The sequence below is a fragment of the Musca vetustissima genome, unplaced genomic scaffold, assembly GCF_032173495.1.
Source record: "Musca vetustissima isolate MV318-11 ecotype Yass unplaced genomic scaffold, APGP_CSIRO_Mvet_v1 utg41848, whole genome shotgun sequence".
Classification (NCBI taxonomy): Eukaryota; Metazoa; Arthropoda; class Insecta; order Diptera; family Muscidae; genus Musca; species Musca vetustissima.
This window is the reverse complement of record NW_026880481.1, coordinates 104,502-130,724: the sequence shown is the minus strand read 5'-3', so window position 1 is coordinate 130,724 and position 26,223 is coordinate 104,502. Positions and strand designations below refer to the sequence as shown.

General features: G+C 34.0%; 1 protein-coding gene across 1 annotated transcript in view; it reads left to right on the top strand.

Annotated features, from left to right (window-relative positions):
- The first annotated feature begins 8,143 nt into the window (after positions 1 to 8,143).
- Positions 8,144 to 26,223, top strand: part of LOC133326157 (elongation factor-like GTPase 1) — a 58,005-nt gene continuing 39,925 nt past the window's right edge. The window contains exon 1 of the mRNA XM_061534836.1: positions 8,144 to 8,330. Coding sequence (XP_061390820.1) covers positions 8,151 to 8,330 — 180 coding nt within the window. The 5' untranslated portion in view covers positions 8,144 to 8,150. The remainder of the gene's footprint in view (positions 8,331 to 26,223) is intronic.

Here is a 26,223-nt window from a genome sequence, read left to right as displayed (position 1 = left end):
ATTAATTTAAATTTTTAAGAAATATTACGAAATCTCGTAGAGACGCCGTATATTGTCTGAAATGTATATGGACTTAAGAATCTTGGGTTGTAGCCATATATGGGTCTAGTTTTAGAAGATACAAAATTCATGATTGAATTGAAACAGAACTCTACGATTTTTGGAAATTGTCGACGGCAGCTTCCCTCAGAGACAACTATTCAAGGAATGCTTATGCCTAACCGCGAAACCGTTTGGAAGAAATATTACAACGTGCAAAGTTTGGGTAAAATCTTTCGAGAGACGGACGTACATTGGTAAATCTCTAAAATATCTGAAACGGATTTGATCCAAAGAAACATGGATCCCTAAATCTATTATTTCGATGAGGCACATTTTTACCGTATCAACGTGTATATAGACGACCAGTTTATCTCCCAATGTGCCCTCGTCGGAGCGTGATTGCTAATATCCATAGTGGGGTCAAATCCAAATGTTCGACATTTCTTACACAGGGTTGATGATAATTTTTCGAACTAAATTCACCACCTCTGGATCGTTCGGGTTAACTAAAAAAGTTGATTAACAAAATTGAAGAAGGTTCATCTTATGATGTGGATCCTAATCAAAATTTATTTATAAGAACATAGTGGGGTCAAATCCAAATGTTCGACATTTCTTACACAGGGTTGATGATAATTTTTCGGACTAAATTCACTAAAAAACTAAAAAAGTTGATTAACAAAATTGAAGAAGGTTCATCTTCCGATGTGGATTCTAATCAAAATTTATTTATAAGAAAATTTCAGGGTCATAAGAGAATTGTACAATCAACTGCACTACCGTCGAACTTCCACAAACAAAAATAAATTTATGGAAATTTTGAGTTATGACAATAATTAAAATTTGGCTCCTTAATGCTACTGTCACTAAATGGTCGACTTCGACTTCAATTAAATTGGACTTATGGATTTTTGAATTATGGAAGTTCGACTGTTGTTTGTTCTGAATTAATCATCTCAAATATAAATATAGTTTCCAATTGGACATTGCAAAATTAGGCTAACATAATTTAGATACACATATTAGAGTATCCGTTTGTATTATTTATTTATTATTATTCCATTAATAATCTCCTTTGATTTTCATTAAATTGTATTTGTATTTTATCACGTTAGTTATTTTCATTTACACAAAAATTCCAATTATTTAATTAACACCAATTTTTAATTATATCTGTTTTTTGTTTTTCATTCGATTCGAAATTTTCGTTACAATTTTATTTTTGTTTTTGTTTAAAAAAATATTTTCACTTTATCGTCTTGATCGGCATTTTTTTTTCTCGTAGCTGTTTTTTTTTTTAATTTCGTTACGACTCGTTTCGATTAATAAAAATTCCAATCGAAAAATACAGCAGCAACACAACAAAAACACACCAACTTGTTTAAAGTTTTGTTTTGATGTAGAAAAAAATCGAGAAGAAGCATATTATTGCTGTTTTTTTTTTCATTGATGCTGTGACTGGAGCTGGCTGGTGGTTCGTGGTGTTTGCGGGGCTGCTGCTGATGCTAGTGGTTTTGCCTTGTTGGTTGCTGGGTTGATCTGCGATGATCATCGTCGCGTTCATTATTTCGCGTTATTTTTCTTCTTTCTTGTTTTTGCGGCTTCTCTCAATGGCTTTGTGTCGTTTTTTTGCTGTTGTTCTGCTGTGTTGGGTGTTTTGTTAACAAATTCATTCATAAAAGCCATCAAATCATTCATTCATTAAAACGTAACGTTGTGTTTGTTTTTGTTGCTGTTTTATTTTGCATTTTAAAGATTTGCGCTTTAATACAAAACTGGTGCTGTCATATAGCGCTATGCGTCTATGTGTGTGTGTGAGTGTTTGTGAGTAATTTGGTGTAGGCCAGCAGTTTGTTTGCGTATGGGTGAGTGAGTGAGTATTTCGCGAGTTAAGCGCGAACGCGATTATGCCAACGCCGTCAAACTAACTAACCAACAAGTCAGGCAGGCAGCGAGCCAGCCATCCACCTAGCCAGATCACAGCTATGCATTTATTCTTCACAACAATATCATTTTTTTTGGTTTTCATGTTTGCGATTTTATTTCTTCTTTTTTAATTTTTTGGTATATAAACTTTATATGCTTATCTGATAAAATATTTACACACTTTGCCAGCAAATAAAAACAAAAACAAATTTATTGCCGTTGAATATTTTTCTTGTTGTTTCATTAAATTTTTGTAAATATTTACATTGAATTTTTATTGCTTTCAAAAAATAAAAAAAAAAAAAATGTTATAGCTCAGCAAATTGAATCCACAAAAACCTAAAACTGCTCCAAAACAAAAAATTAAATTTTTATGCAACTTCGTTGTTGTTGTCGTTTTTATCTTTCCAACAACTTGCTTGCTAAAGAATGCACCACAAAAACACGTCTTACATTTACACGGAGCAACACGTTTTTCCGTTAAGCTGAGTATTTTTGTTTACTACCAACTCATGTGACGTTACTTTTCAAACTGATCGCATCCACTGAAATGTATTGAAATTTTTACACACAGTAAACAACATGTTTATTTCATACACGCACACACACACTTACACGCCCAGGCTCACTTGGGGGCACGGATACCAGCAGTCTCTCTTACTTTGCTCGCTCTCTTTCTCCATTCAAGCAAAAACACAGATACTCGATGATGTTTGTTTTTTACAGAAAAACTTGAATGGAAACCTATACCATTAAAGAAATTATGGCTAGTGTGTGGTTGTGTTAGTTAGTAAACACACTTGTGCTCTCTCATCGCTCACCTGATGCTCTTACTGGGTTTTGTTTGTTTGTTCTAACTCACTCCGGCCTGCATGCACCATCGTTGTTTGTTGGTTGTTTGATTCGCTGAACTCTCAACGAATCGATTACTCGGTTTCCGTTTTACCCGATGAATGCATTGGTGTGTGTGTGTGCGCACAAGTACTTGTTGTTTATCTTTCAGATACATTTCATGTCAACGAGTTGCATTGTTAGGGTTGCCATAATGTACAGAGGGAGATACCATTCATGTAACACGTTTACTCAAAAAAATCTTGTTGAAATGAGACAAAAGTCACAATCAAAAGTATACACTTGGTTTTTTTTAATAAAAATTACATAATGTAATGGAAATCAACGAATTATATTGTATCCTTTTTTATGCGAATATAAACATCTTATCTTAAAATAAATGCAATAAAATAAACAATATTTATGTAAATTCGATATAAAAAATAATGATTGTCAAACAAAAGCAATTGCAACCGCTCTGTGAACAATATCCAAGATAAAAGCTTGTTTAAACAAACGGCTATTTTTGGATGGTTAATACTTTGATATCCATTATGTTATCTTTTACATATTTCAACCCTGCCGGCATAGATTTCAACAAGTTGTCCTTGTGAGCTGTCTGAATTTTTACCCATTCTACTTGTAAAGCAAGTAGAATTTTTTCTAGAATACTCCATAAGTTCTCTATAAGATTCAAATCCGGGCACTGAGGAGGTGTTTGAATTGTTTTTGGACAGTTTTAAAGCATCGATTCTCGAACGATCTGGGACTTGTGTTTGGGGTCATTATCTTGATAAAATTTAAATGTTATCCCTAACATTTTTTTTTTTGCAAAATAGTCATGCTGAATCCTAGTTTGTTGTTTTTATAAAAAAAACAACTATTTATTAGTGGGGAATGTATGGCATTGTTTGCCGAGGGGTAAGGCAGAAAAGACTATAGTTTCGGATCACGCCACTGATCCTCATCAGTTCCTTTAGTTTTTTGTTGGGATATTCTCCCCAGAAGCTATTGCTTCTATACAAAAAACCTTTCATACCTACTTACTTAGTACTTAGCTGACCAACGTACTTAGCTGACCAACGACATAAACTACATGAGATTTTCGCTGGTGTCTCACTTCGAGGTTAACAAGGTATTTACAAACACTACGGTACCACTGTCGTGTCGAGCAATACCATACCATAATATTAGGATTGCAAAGTCGATCGATCTTTTTCTTTCTTTTTAATATTTTGTTTCCTTAATATAGTTCCGATTTCTATATCTTTTTGTTTTTTTTTTTCGCCCACATAGCTATGTGATGGATGAAAAAAATTAAACAATTTGAGAAAAATAGGATTTTAATTTGGTTTGGTAAAATTTTTCTTGTTCGATAATATTTTTCTTGTTGGGGTTATAAATGTTCAAAATTTTGATACTCTGAACTTTATTTAAGTTTGGAAGAAATATTAGTCTGTGATATGCTTGCCGATTTGATCGGTTACTATCGTCTAAATTTCTATATGGACTCCAAATTGTCTGAAATTGCTTTTATTCAGCAAACATGGAGTTTAAAACCATTATTTCAACGAGGAATACAATACACAAATCTATATATAAATTCGAGCATTTGGGACAAAATATTTTTAAAAAAAAAACTACGATTATATATACCTCGTCGTTCCTTACAATGGAGCATTTCAAACACGTTAATAAACCATCATCAATAAGATAGCGCCCTTATTGATTGCGTTGAGGAAAAAAATCATATTGACTGCTAGGTAGAGTTAGGCAATATAGTTCACGGAGCGTATCGATCTTTCTAGTTCCTTTTAAAAAAGAACTAATTCCTTAATGTAGTTCCTTTGCTTGATATAGTTCCGACTCCTAGATAGGTCCTTTGAATCTCCCTATTTTATCGTTCTTTTTGTTTTTTTCGCTCACATAATTCTGTGTTTCGTTGATGGATTAAAAAATAAATTCCGAAAAAAAAATTTTAATTAAATTTTATTTAGTAGACCATCCAGATGCAATATAATGCAAATACATGGCATTGTTCCTTCAAAAAGGAGACGTTTGTTAGGATACCTATGTAGAATATACCCAAAGTAATGAAGGGTATCATATAGTCGGCACAGTCCGACTTTACTATTAAAAATAAATAAAAGTAAATAAATTCAAAAAAAAAAACAAAAATAATAATAATAATAATAAAAAAATTCATTTTAATTAAATTTTATTTAGTAGACCATTCAGAAGCAATATAATACAGTCGACTCCGCTTTACTGAAACGGAAAAAATCTGAATGTTTGTTTCAGTTATCCGATGTTTTCACTTAAGCGGAGTTCGGTTAATTGAAAATAATTTCAGTTATCCGAACTTCTCATAAGCGAAAAATTTTTCAGTTTTAGGAATTTCAATAATTCATATTTTATATCGAATTTGTAGGTCACGAATTTTATGAACATTTTATGAAAAGACGATAGAAATTGAAACTGGTTGACATGTTCACTGCTTAAAGGATTTTTATTATGAACTGTCTTTTTATGCGTAAGGTTTCATACCAGCCGATTTAAGTCTTTTTAATAGCTGACTTGCCTGTAATATGGGGTTGTGAACGAGTAACAAACTTCCTTGCAAAATTTGTTCATTATTCAGGTTGGTTTTTTGTGAGGTTATTTGTTTTAAATTAGTCTATACGGATCTTATCTAGATGTAGGAACTCAAAATTATATGTACATTAAAATAATATATATTTAAATCCATGCTTAAATGATAATCTATCTAAAACAATCAAAGTAAATTCGTTATAGCTTTCGAATGGGTTAAGCTTTTTTAGTAATTTTTTTATTGTGATATTATTTAGGTGTTCCTCAACCCCTCCGCAAATTTTTGTGGCCCTAGAGAACATAGGGTCATCAGGGCGACTCGTGGAAATCAGAAACTACCCTGGTTTTCCCTTGGTATACAGGGACAAAAACAATGATTATTGTCCGTATATATAATTTTGAGTTCCTACATCTAGACCAGATCCGCATGGACTAATTTAAAACAAAAAACCTCACGATAGTCCATTTTTTTATGAGTTACAGAGCTATCTTTGGATGGGTACAAATGTACCACGGTTATTGATCTACGTATACTATTTTGGTTATTGGCCGTAGGGTTAATTAGACAATAATAAATTTACGAGCATTGACATCTGTTATAACGGACGAGGACGAATGAAAAATATTGAAATAAAGGAAGGCGATCAGTGGAAGCAACGAGATCACCAAAATCCAAACTAAAGAATTCTCTTGAGGCGACGTGAAACATAAGGACGACATCAACAGGCCACGGTCGATTCAAGCGCCTTTTTTAGCATTTTTATTTTATTCATCAACATCCAATTATTTATTGAAAAAAAAATCATAAAATAACGCATCTTATTAAAAATAAAAAGAAGTGACGTTAGTTACACATCTCCCTAAAATACCGAAGATGTGTTACCGTTATTTGCGACATACATCAAAACTTTAGTCTATTTTGATCGTTTTGATACGAAGATTTGATACCTAATGAAAAGATTTGTAAAGAAGATTTGATATCTAATGAGAATCCAAAATATACAGCAAATTCGATTGGAAAACGTTCTCAAGTCCCCAAAATAACGAATATTGGAAGTATCGTCATACAGGGCTTATACCAAAACGTCGATTACAATCCAAAATTCCAAAGCTTTATATATAATATCGCGACTTCAATAGAATGACAGATGCATATGGCTAAATCGACATAGAATTTCATTCTGATTCAGAATATTTGTATTTTGCTTATGGGCTCTCTGATGAATAATTCGAGAAATATATAGCAAAAAATGGAATGACGAATTTAATATACCCTCAACTTTATGGTGTAACCGATGTTAAAACTACTTGCAATTATTTTTATACTAAAATTCAAAAGTCACCAAAAAGCAAAACAACAAGCAAACAAGAATATGTGGCAACACTACTTATCATTTTCTCGAAAAGCTCTTAACGAAGAACAATTTTAGATATGTGTGTATGTGCACATCTCCAACTAATGGGTTCTTCTCAATGAATGAACGCGTTCTAATGAATGAAGTATCTGACATTTACAGCATCTTTGGAAATGTTCTATTCATACTCACAAATACAACTTAATCTTCTGCAGAATTTCTCTCTCATTGCTCTCTTGTTTCAGTATAAAATTGTTCTATTCACATTGCTGTGGTATGGGTCAGTTGTTTGGTAACTTCAGGTGTTCCTTTTTCTTGGTTGTTTGTTTTTTACGGCTTTTGCGTGATTCTTCTGCACAAAATCTGTGCTGTGGCTAGCTAGCTGTCTGTTCCGTTGGCCAATGTTGTGATATATCCCCGGTTTGTCGGTCCAATGTTGAATTTACCTGCCTCAGAGTCTGTCGCTATGTCTGTCTGTAGGTTTATCTTCACATATGTTGCTGATGTCTTGACTGGTCACTTGTGTGTCGTGTTTCCTCTTTACCTAATTATCGATTATCGATTATCGAGCGCAAGCAACACAAGCGCCGCAGCAGTGAGCTGTTGTGTTGTTCCTGTGCTGATAATAAGCCAAGACGTAGTCTACCATCACCATAAATTTGAACTCTTAACGGATTTTTTATTTTTGAGTACAATTTAATAAAAAATGTGGATTAACGAATGGAACTGAATTAATCATAATAATATGTTTATTATAATAATAATATGTTTAATATGTTTATATCCTCCAAATTAACATGTATGTTAAATTTGTCATTCGGCGTGTAGCACCTCGAAATATTAGATGGAGATAGAGCATTGAAATAGGTGGGAGCTACTTCCTGTAATTTGGTATTGTAAAAACTTTTTTGCATTCCAGGCGCAGTTACCGATGTTACCGGTTCCTTGCTTGGTATAACGCTTCCTAGCTAAACATTTTAAACACATGTAACCATATAGCCGCTCAATCTCAAAAGAAGTGGTTAGGATGAAAATGTTGGTCAATCCTTAAAGGTATTTCAAAAGCCCGGATATAATGTTCCAACGGAAGTGTATGCAATTTGAAATTACTTTTTTAGATCTCTTTGCCTGCAATTGGCTTTCCATTGGTCACAAATTTTAATATATGCCACATGGTTCCAATGTAATGATTCCATAAGGATTTTTATTTTATTAAGGAGTAGTAGTATACAAATAATTCTAGATTTCGGCATGACGGTGGCTCTAGAAACACCAATTGTAATGAGTTTTCCTCTCCTTATATTCTTTTCAAACTTCGTTATCCGAAATTATATGAATTATTCATAAGTAACTAAATACAATATATATTTATATGTAATTTCCAACATTTATGTTTTAGGTAAAATGTATGCTGTTATTGGACGACGTCATGGCAAAATTTTGTCTGGTGACCTTACTCAAGGTTCTGGTAACTTTTCCGTTATGGCCATACTACCCGTTATTGAGTCGTTCAACTTTGCCCAAGAGATACGTAAACAAACGTCCGGATTGGCGTGTCCCCAATTGATGTTTAGCCACTGGGAGGTAAGTAAAACTGTAATTAAATGTTCTGAACATATTCTCACAGCAGGATAAATAATTAATATTAAAGTGAAACATAGTTTCAAAACAATACATAAATAATATAATCACATATATAATACAAAATTTATTGGAATTAGTTGTAAACCAAAAATTATGTTGTATTGGTAATGAAAATTGTTGAAAAAGTTGTTGGTTACACTTTAAGACTTGACCATTGAAATATACATGCCAATGGTATTTGGGACAATTTATCCAGCTCCCGAGAATCGCATAGCTCTGAAGAATCGAATATTTTTTCAAAGTAATTTTTTATACTTCGGTACGAATTAAAATACATTAAATGAAACGGGCTATGTCTAAACATGGACCTATATTGAAAATGTTGTGCAAATAACTTTGTTACCCAAAAAAACAGGAATGTCTTACCTTAAACCCGGAAATCCGCATTAAAGCCACTACGATAAGGAAATTAGGGTAGGACTATCAAAATACTTAAAGCTTTGTACATCCCCAAGAATTTGTAATGTCTCGAAGCATGGGCTCTAGGCCCACCTACTTAAAGATGGACTTATCGTCATATCTCAACTAGCTGACCCCATCTTGACATGTGTATCCGTGCGTTCGTCTGCCCATTTTGATTTGTAAATATGATAAAGACCAAAATTATGGGCCAATCTTCACGATTGCGAAAGAGGTCTTCATATTGTTTTTGAAAAGGCCAATATTATATGCAGAACATTACATACTTTACGCGGTGAAGGGGATTTGACCAAATACTTAGAACGGCTGTTTAGATGGTGATAGGTCAATATTACGAGCAGGGATGGTCCGTATGACGAATTTTTATGTTTTCGACTGTCAAAAAGGTGTAAACGTCGAAAACGTCATATACCTGTATAAAATGTAATAAATGTAGAAAAAGTCATTTATTCGAATATTATTACCATACAGCGTCATTTTCAAAAATACATGTTATTTTTACATATATCTGTTTGGTCCTTACTGGAACTAATACCAAATTCTAAACTTTTTGGAGAAAAATTTTTTGAAATTTTATATGGATTTCAGTAAACATACGTAATTTCCAAATTCATTAATGGAAATAGGCATTTTGTCAAAAACCTAATGGTTTTGGGTGGGTTTCCGACGTATGTAATATACGTCGAAAATGTATGTCATTTACGTCACTGTTTCTGACGGACCATCTCTGATTACGAGGGACAAATCAACCAAAACCTAAAGTGACCAAATTTTTATTTTGTGCCGTAAATATTCACCTCGGGAAACAAGATTTGGAAAATATGCCAGGGTTAGAAAGTTTAGTTGTTGGCCTACAAAAGTCAAGAGGTTACAAATATCGCGAAATATTGCACAGTCTCAGAATATAGAACCGCAGAAAGTTGGATTTTCGTGGTAGTTGTGTAGCGTATCACATGGACGAAAACGATGCGTGAACTGGTGCCTATTATCCTGTGACGTTGTTTTTATTCTAAATTTAAATAGACGAAAACATCTTCTATACCGAATGATTTTTGAAGTGTGGGCTAAACTTCCGATGTAAACACACATCTGTCAAACTATGTTGGTCGGGAAATTGAATTTTGGGTTTATATTTAATTATATCTAATTCAAAAATTTATCTTTAAAATTCCAAGTCAAAATCTCAAAAACTCTTGAAGACATAGCCGATTTATTGTTACAGCACCATTGGATTGGAGGTCACGATAACTCAAAAACTATTAATCCCAATGGTTTAAAACTTTAACACATTTTTCTAGACCAATATAGTTATACCAGATCCAGAGATGTAATCTCTCTAATTGCGTTGGAATTTTGAGTTTGGGACGTTCCATTGATTGGCAATCATGCCCGCCATCGAAAAGAATGCATTTTCTTTAAATACAAACAACAACAACATTTTGCCAATTTATTTTCTTCCTAAAGTTTTCAAATACATGTATGGACAGTTGCAAGATTTTAACACTCATCGAAATTTCAAATCGTAATTGGGGGGGAGGTGGTTCCCTTAAATGAAGGCTACTCCGAGACCTTGATCAATATTTATAATTTTTGGTAAAGAAATTCGGTATCCAATGAGAATAAAAAACCTAAAATAACAGTAAATTCTGTTACAAAACCTGTCCAAATTTCAAAATCCTAAAAATCGGCTGGTATTTATAATTTTGCGTAACTAGAATTTAAATTATGGAAATACAGCCAATTCAGATGAATTTTTTTCCATACTCCTTAAAACAATGAAAATTGTGCATAACATCCTGCATATACCGGAGACTACACCGAAACCTATACCGATATAGGCCATTTTCGGAAGATAGCGTAATTACATCTTACGGGCAAACTGTAGATCACATTAGGATTTTAGCCTGATCAACCTTATACAGTCGAAAATGATAATTTCAATGAGTTGCAAACGGTATGAAAAAATGAGTATAACCTTTATATTAAGATGAAGTGCATAAAATGGGGAAATTGGACATATATAATTCACAAAACGGTTAAAATAACAGTTCCCTTTATCAGACCTCATATATATACTTACTGGATCTCCGAGGAACATTTCTAGTTTTTGCAAACGAAATGAGAAATTTAATATATATAATTGACCATACGGTAGAGGGTATGGGAATTATTTAAAATCCAATACCGACCCTAATTAAAATTTTAGTATAGTACGTATTTCCAAAAGTACCCCCATATCTTAACTCTATACACAAATTCTGACCTTACCTACATAGCTGGCTTTTGACAGAACTTTCGTTCCATAAAAAAAGATTTCCAGGCGCGTCGGTCTTTTGCGCAATTTTTCCAATTTGAAAGACCATATTCGGTAATGTTGTCTTGCACTTGCACTTTCCATCTTATTCGTGGTCTTCCCCTTCTGCGAAATCTTACTACATAGCCCAATCTTGCACCCCAAAAATGATCCTAAAAAATGTCAGGATCCTAGCTGTATCACCCAAATCGAAAATGTACCAATTTTAGTAGGATTTAGTACTTTTCGTACACACAATTACGTCCAAAATCACGAACATATCCCAATCCTACACTCCGACTGTAATGGTAATTTTAAATTTCAGGATTCCAGCTCAATCGTTTCGTATGCTTTCAAAACCATCTCCTTATATCGACCCTACTTCTCACCCTTAATTCGCATACCACATTTCATGTTTTTAACTATATCCAAGATGTGGTAACCAATTTAGTACATTTTAGTATTTTTCGAATACCGAAAAAATCGTATATTTTTGACCACAAACTAAATTAGAAAACCAGTGAGCGGAGCAGTATAGTCGGACGGGGCCGACCATATGATACCCTACACAACTACCACGGAAGTCTAACTATCTGCAGATCTATATCTATTTGCACCCTCTTAACCGATTAGAGATCAATAGCTTCTCTGGCCCGATCCCCTTCTCCGTGCAAAAATTCGCGATGTTTGGGCCATAATTGCGGCCTCTGCAGCGACCAGAAAAACCGACAAAAATAAAGTTTTTGGTCCATTTCATCCCCTAAATATTAACCGATATTTCCCAAAAACAATAGGGGTCTTCATTGGCCAGAACCCATCCTACATGCAAAATTTCGTGAAGATTGGTCCATAACTGTGGCCTGTATCGTGTTTACAAATTATAATGGACAGACGGGCGGACGGACGGACGGACACACATGTCTAGATCGACTCAGCTAGTCGAGATATGACGATCGGTATACTTAAAGGTGGGTCTAGGACCAATATTTCGCGGTGTTACAAACTTTTGGGGCTGCGCAAAGCTATAATACCCTGACAACATATTTGTTTAGGGTATAATAAGGAAGATCTTCACCGATTGGCTTTATCCTAGTTCATACGAGAGCTATACACTCCCAGAGAAACGTGTCATAATTTAGAACTGATTGGATTATTAGTTTTTGAGTTATCGTGTCCGGCATTCGCAAAACCAATGTTCGTAGAAAAACGCGTTTAAAGTTTGAGAAGCCCTTCAGTCGCCACTTGATGCTGACACAGTAAATCGGCTATATCTTCAAGAGTTCTTAAGATTTTCACTTGAAATTTTCTAGGGACATTCTTAAATAGGTGTAAATTAGAATTTATTTAAAAAATTAAGGGGACCCCCGGGTTCTAGCTCCACCGGTTCGCCCATTACAAATGGTACCGTATTTAGTAATTTTCCCAGCCTTATCTGACACCTTTGGATCAAGATTGACCTCCACCTAAATTTCACGATTCTAGCTTCAGACTTTTACTATTTTATTAGTTTTGATGTATTTCAAACACTGAATTTCACACAAGATAAATACTTCTGTTTATATGTTCTATATTATCACCTATACCTATATATAGCATAGAAACTAACTAACAACGTCCCTAAGGACATATCACTAAATAAACACTTTAATTTTCTACCTGTTATATTCTTAAATATTATTTATACTTATAAAAACTTCCCCCAAAATTCTTATTCTCTTTAGTTGGCATGGTTCGACTTCAAGAAAACAAAAATTACAAAGCTTATAAGCTGATCTGTAGGACAAAAAGAAATACACACATACAACACACGCACACAGCCAAAATAAACCTCAAACAAGGGAAGTCTTATAAACGTAAATAATGACAACAACAAACTAAATATTTGCAGACGTTTGGGGACATTGTTCCAGCTGTTGCAGAGACTTTTGTGGCCGAAAATTAAACGAGTCATATGAGGCCAATCCACACACACAAACACAGGCAGATACATTTAATTCACTAAACAACAACCAAAGTCAATGTATTTGCCCCAAAAATGTTTCAATACCGAAGACCTAAAATAAAAGAACCACAAAAACTTGGTCAAAGTTGGCCAAGTTTATGGCTGGGCTTGTCTGGTTGGCTTATTCCTTTTGGGCTGATTGTTTTGGTTCGAAAGTTCGGTGTTAATGTTTGGTTGGCGCTGTTGTGATAGCCATACTTGGCGACTGAATTCTTACTTAGTTGGTGGTGCAACAACAATCGCAACAATACTGACTAAGAATGACCTTGTGTTGGATGTTGTTGTTGGTTTTGTTGCTTTGATTTCCTGTTGTAGTATTCCCAAAACGCACAAACAATCATGTTATTCGTTCCCCCCTACTATGGCATAGCGTTTGACTGGTTGGCTGGATAATGTTCTTGTTTTCCTTATAATAGATGATGTTGTTGTTGCTGACTTTCTAAACGATGTTGTTGTTTTCTTAATGTTCATTTGTTTTTTTTTTTGTATATTCTATTGGCAACAATCAATCAAATTTATTGTTTCATTTTTTTCATTATTCTATGTTACCATATTTGTTGTTTTACGACTTTATTATTGTTTTTTTTTTTTTGTTTTTTTTTGTACATATGTATGTATCGTATATATGTTTGTAATTTGTTTCTATGTTATCAGTTCAATTATACACTTTGTTGTTGTTCGCTTTTATTTTATATGGTCGTCTTCGTTGTTGTTGTTGCTGTTTATTTGTTAACTTGTCCCATTCCCCGATTGCTGTTAATGAGAAAACTTCCGGCCATTATTGTTGCGTTAGTGTGTGTGTATTTCCTCTTGTATTCACCAGAGCATTCGTAGCCTTTCTTTGTAATCTAAAAAAATGTTTCTTTAGGTTTTTCCTTCTGGTCCAGTTTGTGACTGCTAATGAATTTTTGTAATTGAAAAAAAAACACACACACAATAGGAAAACTGAACAAAAACAAAATGTTTTTAAAAAAAGGGGATAGATGCATTCGTAATGGATCTGAATGACGGAAACCTTGCATAAACATTCGTCCGGTTTGATGTTGACAGTTTTTTGTTTCTGATTTAATTCATACCCAAGACTATTTAGTCATATTGCGTTTTTTTTTCTTATTTATACCCAATACTATTTTGTCATATTGAGTATTAACAACCTGTAGTTTTAATTTGCCGTAACTATGTTGTATATTGAAATACAGATTGCAGGTGCCTTAAATCAAATAGATTTTTTACGTTATAAAAACAATCTGTTGACGGAGTGAAATCTAAGTTTTTGTAATGTAATCCTTAGTAAAAAACAACTAAGCAAAGTTCAAATTTCGGACGGGGCCTACTATATGAGACCCTTCATCAATATGTGGGAGCTATATCTAATTCTGAATCGATTTTAACAAAACTTCGCTTACATCAATCTGGACCTAATTCAGTACACCGTTCAAAATTGTGTCTCAATCGGACAAATTTTGGAATTTTGGTGAACCATTTACATAAAATCGGACGAAAATATGTATGGGAAAATATATATGAGATTAAGCATCGAATTCAACAAAACTCCGCATACATCAATCTGGACCTAATTCAGTGCGCTGTGCAAAATTTTGTCTCATTCGGACAAATGTTGGGAGTTTGGTGCACCATTCACATAAGAGAATATTCGGCTAAAAATTTATTAATATCAAAAAAGAAGCGGAATTTTTTTATTTTTATATAAGTCTTCCTTTCAGAACTTTTTTTTATCAAATTACATTACGGTTGGAGAGTGCGGCTAAAGTCTTCAAAATGTCGAAAATGAATGGCACTGTTCTACCAAAACGTGAACTGGCATTGAAAATTTTTGGTAGGAAAATTTTATATCCCATAAAAATTTGATAAAACAAATTAGACCGAATTCTGTTGAAAAATGGTAGGAATATTGTTTACTCAATGAAAATTAAAAATATAAGATTACAGCAAATTTAGTTGAAGCACGTGTCCAAGCTCCCCAAAATATGGAAAGTAGAATGATTTGACAAATCATGAGAACCCTTGGAAATCAAACTCGGTGAAAAACGTACCCAAAACCCCAAAAAATGCCGAACTTGCACCAATATTGATCAGATTTGGTACGGGCATTTTCTAATCAACGAGAATCCAAAATATCGATCTTTGGGATGTAGGTTATATGGAGGCTTCCCTCAAAAAATGGTGCATTATTGATCATTTTTAGAAGGAAGATTTACTAAGATACCAGAACCCAAAATAACAAATTACAACCAATTAGGTGTAAACGTGTGTTAAGAGGATACCGTTATATGGGGGCTACCCCACATAAGCCGATATTGATAATATTTTGTGGGCAACGTGGACCGATATACCCCATTTGCAATACCAACCAACCATCCTGGGAAAATAACAATGTCAGAGCAAAATTACATAACTCTATCTCAAATATTGCGACTTGGATCGTGATTTCCAAAGACAGACAGACGGGCAGGCATAAATCGACTTAGAATTCTGATCAATAATATATAAACTTTGTGGGGTCTCCGGTAAATATTTATATGTGTCACAAACGCAATGGCAAATTTATTATACTCTCTACCTTGTGGTGGAAGGTAGTGGTGGTGAAAGGAACCCTAATGAAACTATCTGTCAAGAACAGTGTTGCCATATTAGCACTTTTAGTGCTAGATTTAGCACTTTTTAAACTCATTTAGCACCAAAAAATGTGATCTAGCACCTAGCGCATTTTTTAGCATTTTTATTTTATTTTTGTTTTTTGAATCACTTAAAATTTTGTATTATTCCAATGTTAAAAAGTGTCAGTACATCTGTAAACCAGTTAAAATAGGATCGAACCTTTATATGGGGGATATGTCCAAACTTGGACCCATGTGGAAATTTTTCCGCATAAATATATCCTAGGAACTAAGAACCCAGAAAATGAGCTTAAATCTTCCAAATAAACAAAATAGAATAATACTTTAATATGAGGACTATGTGCAAATGTTCAGTTTTACAATTTACTGTAATGCTAAAATTTGTATAAGAGAAATTTGTAGAATTGTCTACAATTAGGCAAAACTGTTTCAAATTATAGTAAAGTTGATGGAAAGCTTGCCCGTCACCAAAATTCCGTTCTCAATGGCCCACATTCTCTATAGAACCACATTGATCATTTTTGATAGGGACATTTTTGTCTAATTGCAGACAATTCTACTAATTTCTCTTATAAAATTTTTAGCACTTTTATTTGGCACTTTGTAAAATTTTTTACCAACAATATTTTGGCAACACTGGCTCTTGACCAGTTAAAATTAAATGTCTGTATTGATATACGTTTTAGTATAGCCTCCGTATATACTAATTTTTTAGACTTTGAAGATTTTAGATGGATTTTCCAATCGAAGCATCTCGGGTTCATAAAATGTTATTTATGCACAAGATTAGCAATATAAGTCCATGTTTTAACGTAAGCCCCCACACAACGGTACCGTCCATTTTCGAGATTTAGGGACTGTATTTAGACATTTGATGTTCTTAGAGGGTTATGAACATATTTGCGGAACATTTTCGATGCAGGTCATTGTTTTGAAATAGCCGGTATTTTCAAGGTTTTATATTTTATAACCCAGGGGACTATAATTTGACATTCCAGATTCTGCGGCAATGATCACACATTTTCGGTAAGAGTTCATTACAGAAATCTCACCGCAGAATGTTCTTTATAGGTCCATGTTTTTAAAGTTTTCCAACATAACCTCTGTGTCTAAAATTTAATATTTAGTTATTTCAGTGCATAAACAATCTACTAGCAAACAACCTAGGAATTTTCAATTCACAAAGAATTTTCACCGCACAAGGTATACTTTTACAGTCTACCTCATTAGTCAAAGGACTAAGTTATGAAGATCATAAGTTGCCTAACTTTGTCCATTTTCACAAATATTGTCTACTTTTCGGTTATCTAACATTAAGGCGTGTGGTGGCTTGCTTCCAACGACAGTGATCGAGCTCCAATGCAAAAATAAAATACGTAACACTTGGGTTGGCACCTTGTCCAGACAAACATGAAAGCTCATAGCATAATTAACTAAATGAAACCGCATTTTAATAAACTTTTTATTTACACTTACCATATACGCATGAATTATCAAACGTACGAAGAAACAACAACAAACCGACATACACAATTGTCGTTGCATTATTACTGGACAGCAGAATACATAATACGCAATGTATGTACGTCTCATCGCCCGCCTATAGAATTACCTAGTGCATTTTGACAATTGAAACAGTTATACGCTCATTTGAACAGTAACAATATATCAGTACTACCTGTCTGTGATGTTGTTTTACGATATTACATACCCACACACACACGCGCACTCTCAAACACTTCTACGAAATTCTCAATTGGAAAAACGAGGAATATGATTTTTTCTAGTATTTTTATGCAATTTTAAAATGGGGGTATTAAATTGGAAAATACTTTTTCCCAAAGTGAGTTGTGAGTAGTCACAAATCGAATACCAACATAGACAACCTTTTGACTTGAAATTAATTCCTAAATAGCCGTCATTATGCTGATGAAATGAATTAAAATCACTTTTTGTTGTTCATCCCTGATATCCCTATTGTGTCTTCTGGTAGACAATCGAACAATTTTGTTGTTGGTTAGTAAATCTGCTGTAATTTTTTTCTATACTGGTTTCCAGTTTGTTTTCAGAATTTAACTTACGTAGGTGGAGTTGTCACGTGCTTTGCGACTGTGCTAACATCATTAACATGAAGACAATGATCGTGAATTTTATGGCAAGTGTCATCATCAATTTCAGACTGTCATGCAATAGCAACAAATACAACATTACTGCATAGACTTTGTTTCGTGTAAAGTTTTGTTTCGTTCACCCTCAGCGTTAGGGATAAACATAACATACGTCAAAAAAATGCCTCTTCGAAATATTGATTTTAGAACCAAACTTTTTTCTTGAACCATATTCGTTTAAGATAGTTTGTAATAAGAAGTGTTTGATCTAACATCCATTACTTATTTATTAGAAAAAAGCCAAACAATGAATGTTACTTCGGAAGGGAATTTTGATTTAATAATGGCCAGCAATCCATTATAATTAACTGATAAGTTAGATGCGCCGTCATATCCTTGACTTGTAAAAAATGTTGAATCCAAACCCAACCTGATTATTGGGTTTCTTATGACAGCCGACAATTCTTTTCCTGTTAATCGTTCTACTTCCACGTAGCTACTTTGTCGAAAAATATAATACATATCAATAGCTGCTCCTTTCCGGAAATATCCGTAGTTTCATTCGCTAATACCGAAACGAGTACAGCACTTTTCACTTCTTTAGCAATAGACTGTTGGATGTATTCTACAATTATTACTATTAGCTCGTGCTGTTTTCTTCGGCTCAGGTTTGTTGAATTTTTGGTGTACTCTCAAACTTTTTTCTAAGTTTTTTTTCGCCCCCATCCCCTCTATAACAGAACAGCGCTATCATTCCTTCATTCACGCCATCATATCATCCTCGACAGTATTCCTCTCTCAATGTCCACTATAACTTTATACTTTTGTTCTTTTAATATATTGGAAGTTTGTTTGTCCATAATAGTTCCGTTCCAGAGCCTACAAGAATCTACTAATTTTACAAGGTTTTCGAACTTCTTTCCTTCTCTATATAATGCCCTGACCCCTCATCATCGCGTCGTTGTAGTATCCCGTTTCCTCGTGGGCGGTAAAGCATTAAATAGCGTTTTCCAATTTTTAAAAAGCGTGCGACAGAAGCAATTTTGGGACTTGGTTGTTGCCCTTTCGTTACAAACAGTGACTTTTGCTTAATCTGAATATGTGATCCAAGAAACCCGATCGAACTATTTTATTTTAAATGTTCTCTTTTTCCATTTTGTACTTGTGGCTCAAATTCATTGGCAGATTGGGAGTCCAATGTTTTCTTAAATCGTCCGCAATGATGGTTTCAAGGTATTGGCTAGTGTCAAAAATATGGATTTCACTCCGAGAATTAATTGAACATTGATGATCACAATCAGAAAATCCCATTGGGATTTAACCATCAATATTCAGTAAAAAACGGATCACATATTTAATAGTAAATACTACAAATTTAAATCAATTAAAAACCAGTAAGGAAAGTAGTAAATTCGGACTGGGCCGACTATATGATACCCTTCACCACTTTGGGTATATTCTACATATGTATCCTAACAGACGTCGCCTTTTCGAACGATTATTAATTTCAGGACGTTGTGTCAATCGGCCTAGCTATGGGTCTATAGTGCACAATTTATATGGGAGCTATAAATAAATATGAACCGGTTTTCACGAAACTTAGAACACATAATTCTAGACCTAATTCCGTACCCTATGCCTAATTTCGTGCAAATCGAAAGATATATAGATATACTAGCAAAGTACCCGCTACTTCGTATGCGGAAAGGGAATAAAAAAATATTTCATATGGAAATCGTGAATACCGTATAATTAGTTGTACTATAGTTCTGAATTCCATCTCTATTCCTACATTTAATATCAAGTTTATTACCATTAAGTACTCTTCATACACATAAGCACTATTTTCCGAAATCCACACTTTAGCAAAAAAGTACAGGTTCCACATGTAATTACATTTAGAACTTTTCATTATACATTTTCAAGACTACCTCTATACCGTCACCTCCACTAAATTTAGTACCAAAAACCCTTTGGTCCTTCTTTCTAACTCTCTGTCAATGACCAACATTCTAAATTTTAGGTTTCCAGCTCTCTCCGTTACCCAAATTCAAATTATTCCAAATTTAGTGAATTTTCTATTCTATTTACTATTGGTACACATAAATTCGAGTTTCCAAAGTTGTCTCCATAGCTCAATACTACACTTCAACAGTAATCTAAGTTCCAAATCCCAAGATTCAACCAAATCCAAATTGTTTCAAATTTAGTACCATTTAGTAATTCTCATACTCATAGGTAAGAATTTCTAAAACTACATCAATCCTACACTCTAAAAGTAATCTTACTTCCACCAAAGTCCAAATTGTTCCAAATTTAGTGATTTTCGTACTCATAAGTACAAATTTCCAAATGTACCTCTATCCTTCTTTCAAATAGTCCAAATTTAAGAATTTCAGCTCTGTGTGAAACCATTCCGCACTTTTCGTACCCATATACCAAACCAATCTCAATATTCCAAACCTGCTTTCAATCGTAAGTCCAAATTCAAGAATTTCAGCTCTATCTGTTCACTAAACTGTACCATATTTGGTACCATTCTGTACTTTTCCTACACTCCCAGAGTAACCTAAGTTGCAACTTTCAGGATTCGAGTTCTACCCGTTCACCAAAGTCCAAATTGTACCAAATGTTTCGGTTGTCGTACCCAAAGTACAAATTTCCAAAAATACCTCAGTCATGCACTCCAATAAAAACCTTAGGTCCACATTTAAAGATTCCAGCTCTATTCGTTCACCAACATCCAAATTGTACCATTTATTACTTTTCGTAGACGTAAGTATGAGTTTCTAAAACTGCCTCAATTTCTCACTGAAACAGTAATTTTATTCATTAATTTCAGAATAACAGCAAATAGATCCAAATTGTAACGTATTTAGTACTTTTCGTACTCATGAGTTCGAATTTCCAACACTGTCTCAATCCTTTGCTATAAGAGTAATTTTATTTTCAAATCCATCCATCTCTATCCTTTCCTCAAATCTAAATTGTACTAAACTTAGCACCATTTAGTACAGATAATTACGTATTTTTAAAACTACATCTTCCTACACTCCAACCTTATTTTTATGTCCAAATATTAGGATTCCCGCCCACACAAAACGAATTGTACCATATTTAGTACCAATTAGGTCTTCTCGTATCCATAAGTACGAAATTCCAATACTTCCTTAATCTTGTAATTTTAATTCCAAATTTACGTTTACTATCTCTATCCGTTAACTCGAATCAAAATTGTACCAATTTTTTTTTTACCATTTAGTACACATAATGTCGAATTTTAAAAAATTACCGAGATATCTCAATTCTGCACTCAAACTGTAATATTAATTCAAAATTTCAGAATACAGCCCTATCCGTTCACACATTTGTAAGTTTTTCGGTACCATTTAGTACTTTTTGTTTCTATAATTAAAAATTTCCTAAACTATGTCAATCCTACACTCCAACTGTAATTTTAATTAAAAAATTCGAGAGTCCAGCTCTAACCGTTCACACGTAATCAAGTTGTACCAAATATAGTACTATTTAGTACACATAGGTAATATGTTTCCATATCTCAATTCTATATTCAAACATCAACCATTAGTCCAAATTATGGGTTTCCAGCTCTCTCCGTTCACCCAAATCCATCTAGTGCCGTTTAGTACTTTTCGTACACATAAATACGAGTTTCCAAAGATGTATCTATAGCTCAATCTTCAACAGAAATCTTAATTTTAAATTTCAGTTTTCAGTTCTATCCTTTCAAGCAACATCCAAATTGTACTAAATTTAGTACAATATATACCTTTCGTACCAATAAGTACGAATTTCATAATCTACCTCAGTCCTACACTCCAATAGTCATTTTAATTCCCAATTTGAAGACTTCAGCTCTATCTGTTCACCTAAATCCAACATCCACCAAATTTAGTACCATTTAGTACTTTTCGTACAAATAAGTACAATTTTTTAAAGCTAATTCCGATTATCAAGATTCCATCTCTACACACTCAACTGAAGGTAAATAGTACGGAATTTAGTACCATTTTACACTTTTTATACACATAAGTACAAATGTCTTAAACCATTTCCGTACATCAACTCCACTTCCCAACCTATATTCCATTTAAAATGTCAAGATTCCAGCTATATATGTTCAATATATATACAATAGGAACTAAATTCAGTAAAGTTTAGTACCTTTAGTACACTTATAGGTCGAATTTCCAAAAACCCTTTTGCACATCTTTCTAACTTTCCATCAGTGACCAACATTCCAAATTTTAGAATTCTAGCTCTTCCCGTTGGCTAATAAAAAGGGTACCATATTTGGTACATTTTAGTACCCTTCTACTTCGAACAAAACTTCCTGCATACCCCGATCCTACACCCCCATAATGATTCCAAATTCAAATTTATATGTACCAAATGTAGTACAAAGTAGTACGAATTTCCAATACTTCTTACTAAACCAACACCCCCACAGTTATCCTAAATCCAATTTTCAGAATTCCAACTCTATCGGTTCATCCACAATTCAATTTGTACCAAATTTAGTACACTGTAGTACGAATTTCCAAAACTTCCTACTTAACCCAAACCTACACTCCACAGTGATCCTAATTCCATGTTTCAGAATTCCAACGCTATCGGTTCACTCACAATCCAAATTGTACCAAATTTAGTACACAGTAGTACGAATTTCCTAAACCTCCAACTTACCCTAACCCCACAGTGACCCTAAATCCAAGTTTCAGGATTACAACTCCATCGGTTCACTCACAATTCAAATTTTACCAAATTTAGTACACAGTAGTACGAATTTCCAAAACCTCCAACTTACCCTAACCCTACAAACCCACAGTGACCCTAAATCCAAGATTCAGGATTACAACTCTATCGGTTCACCCTCAATTCAAATTGTACCAAATTTAGTACACTGTAGTACGAATTTCCAAAACTTCCTACAGACCCCAATCCTACACCCCCACAATGATCCTATATCCAAGTTTCAGGATTCCAACTCTATCGGTTCACCCTCAATTCAAATTGTACAAAATTTAATACATAGTAGTACCAATTTCCAAAACTTCCTACATACCCCAATCCTACACTCCCACAGTGATCCTAAATCCAAGTCTCAGGATTCCAACGCTATCGATTCACTCACAATCCAAATTGTACCAACTTTAGTACACAGTAGTACGAATTTCCAAAACCTCCAACCCTAACCCTACAACCCCACAGTGACCCGAAATCCAAGTTTCAGGATTACAACTCTATCGGTTCACTAACAATTCAAATTGTACCAAAATTAGTACACAGTAGTACGAATTTCCAAAACCTCCAACGTACCCTAACCCTACAATCCCACAGTGACCCTAAATCCAAGTTTCAAGATTACAACTCTATCGGTTCACCCTCAATTCAAATTGTACCAAATTTAGTACACAGTAGTATGAATTTCCAAAACTTCCTACAGACCCCAATCCTACACCACCATAGTGATCCTAACTCAAAGTTTCAGGATTCCAGCTCTATCGGTTCACCCACAATTCAAATTGTACCAAATTTAGTACATAGTAGTACCAATTTCCAAAACTTCCTAAATAATCCTACACCCCCATAGTGATCCTAAATCCAAGTTGCAGGATTCCAACTCTATCGTTTCACCTACAGTTCAAGTTGTACGATATTTAGTACACAGTAGTACGAATTTCGAAAACTTCTTACTTACCCCAAACAGAGATGCTAAATCCAAGTTTCAGGATTATAACTCTTTCGGTTCACTCACAATTCAAATTGTACCAAATTTAGTACACATTAGTAAACATTTTTAAAACTTCCTACATATCTCGATCTTACACCCCAACAGTGATCCTGACTCCAAATTTCATGATTCTAGCTCTATTGGTTCGCATAAAATTCAAATTGTACCAAATTTAGTACCATTTAGTACCCATGAATATAAATTACTGAAACAGAGTAAAAAAATTCCAAAACTACGTACATTCCCAATCCTACACTCCGACGGTAATGTTAATTTTAAATTTCAGGATTCCAGCTCCAAATTAAATTTGTACCAAATATGGTATCATATAGTACTTTTCGTACACATGAGTACACGCTTTCAAAACCATCTCCTTAAATGGACTCTACATCTCATCCCTAATTCGCATTCCAAATTTCAAGTTTTTAGCTCTATCAGTTCACATGCTACGAAATTGTACAAAATTAAGTACATTTTAGTACTTTTCGGATAATTATAGTTCGAATTTCCAAAAACCCGTTGGTACATCTATCCTACACTCAGCTACCACCAATCCAAATTTCAGAGTTCTAGCTCTACCGGTTCGCCAAATAAAAATGGTATAACATTTAGTACTTTTCGTACCGTTCTAGTACGAATTTCCAAAAACGATTTTGTACATCTTCCTAACTTTACATCAGTGACCCACATTCCAAATTTCAGAATTCTAGCTCTTCCCGTTCGCCTAATACAAAGGGTACCATATTTGGTACATTTTAGTACTTTTCGTACCCTTCTAGTTCGAATTTCCAAAAACCCAGCCTTATCTCACGCCTACACACCAACACCAACCCACACTCAAGCTTCTAGCTTTAGCCGTTTCGTCTGGGCGATGATCTGTCAGTCACTCACTCACTTAACACTAAGCTCTTTTATATACATAGATATCTGAATTATATCTAAATCTGAACGAATTTTCTCGAAACATAACAGACGTCATTCTAGACTCAAAATTTCGTGCAAATCGAAAGATATATAGGGGCATTTGTCAACCATTTACATAAAGTCGGGCGAAACTATAACACACGTTATTCAAGACTCAATTAAGTACAATATACCAAATTTCGTGCAAATCGAAAGTTATATAGGGATTTCGGGCACCATTTACATAAAATCAGACGAAACTATATACGGGAGATATATATCTAAATCTGGACCTATTTTCACGAAACTTAGCACACATCATTCTGGACTTAATTCAGTAGCCTACGCCAAATTTCTTCCAAATCGAAAGATATATAGGGACTTTGGTGCCCCATTTACCTTAAATCGGACGAAAATATATACGAGAGCTATATCTAAATCTGAGCCGATTTTCACGAAACTTAACACACATCATTCTACACTCAATTCAGTACCCTGTGCCAAATTTCGTGCAAATCGAAAGATATATAGCGACATTGGTGCCCCATTTACCTTAAATAGGACGAAAACATATATGGGAGCTATATCTAAATCTGACCTAATTTTTTTCAATTTCAATTTCGTCCTTGGACCAAATAAGTGACTTGTGCCAAATTTCATCCAAATCGGATCATAAATGCGACCTGTATTTTGTTTACAATTTAACATCTACAGACGGACGGACATGCATAAATCGTCTCAGAAAGTGATTCTATGCATATTCTCAAAAGGAACCATGTGTCTATCTCGTTTTGTTTTGCCTGTTACAAACATATGCACAAAGACATAATACCCTGTACCACAGTGTGGTGAAGGGTATAACAAGTGAAAAAAGCATTAAGTTCTGCCGGGCCGAACTTTTGAAAAACACGCACAAATCATCAAAATACCGAAAATTAGGGGAAAATTAAATGGGGGCTACCGGAAAAAAGTGCACCCATATTCATAATTTTTTGTGGAAAAATTTGGTGCCCAATAAGAACCCAATGTGCCAAATTTCATCGAATTGGTTGAAAACGGGCTTAAGAACCCCAGAATACCGTAAATTGGGGGCTACAGCTATATGATGGTTACCAGAAAAAGTGGACCAATATTTATAATTTTAGTGGATACATTTGGTACCTAATAATAACCTAATGTGCCGAATTTCATCCAATTCGGTTGAAAACGCGCTATAGAACCTCAAAATACAGAAAAGTTGGGGTTACCCCAAGAAGATTAGCTTTAAATCAATAGTATTTTGAAAAATGCATTTGGACACCCATATCCTTTAAGTGCGTAATACTGCTCTATTTACCCTCTACGTTGTCAAAGATTTCTGAAAATTGTTTATGTAGAAATTTGGAAAATTCTAAAGGATTACAAATTTTCTATTGCAAAACTAAACTTATTACGTCGCTGATATGTTGGATAATTAATTCCTGATAATAGTTACTTTTTTCTTAATTTAGACTATAAGATGTTTATATAGCAAAAAAAAACAAAAAATTTTACATTTTTCAATTTTTTTAACTAATAATACATTTAAAAAAAAAAAATGTTTTTACTTTAAAAATCTATATATATATATATATATTTATTTATTTTTTTTGAAAAGTCATTGTCCCTTAACAAGTAACTTGAAGCAATGTTAGGACGACAGCAGACACTTGTCTGAAATCTGTAATCTATCCT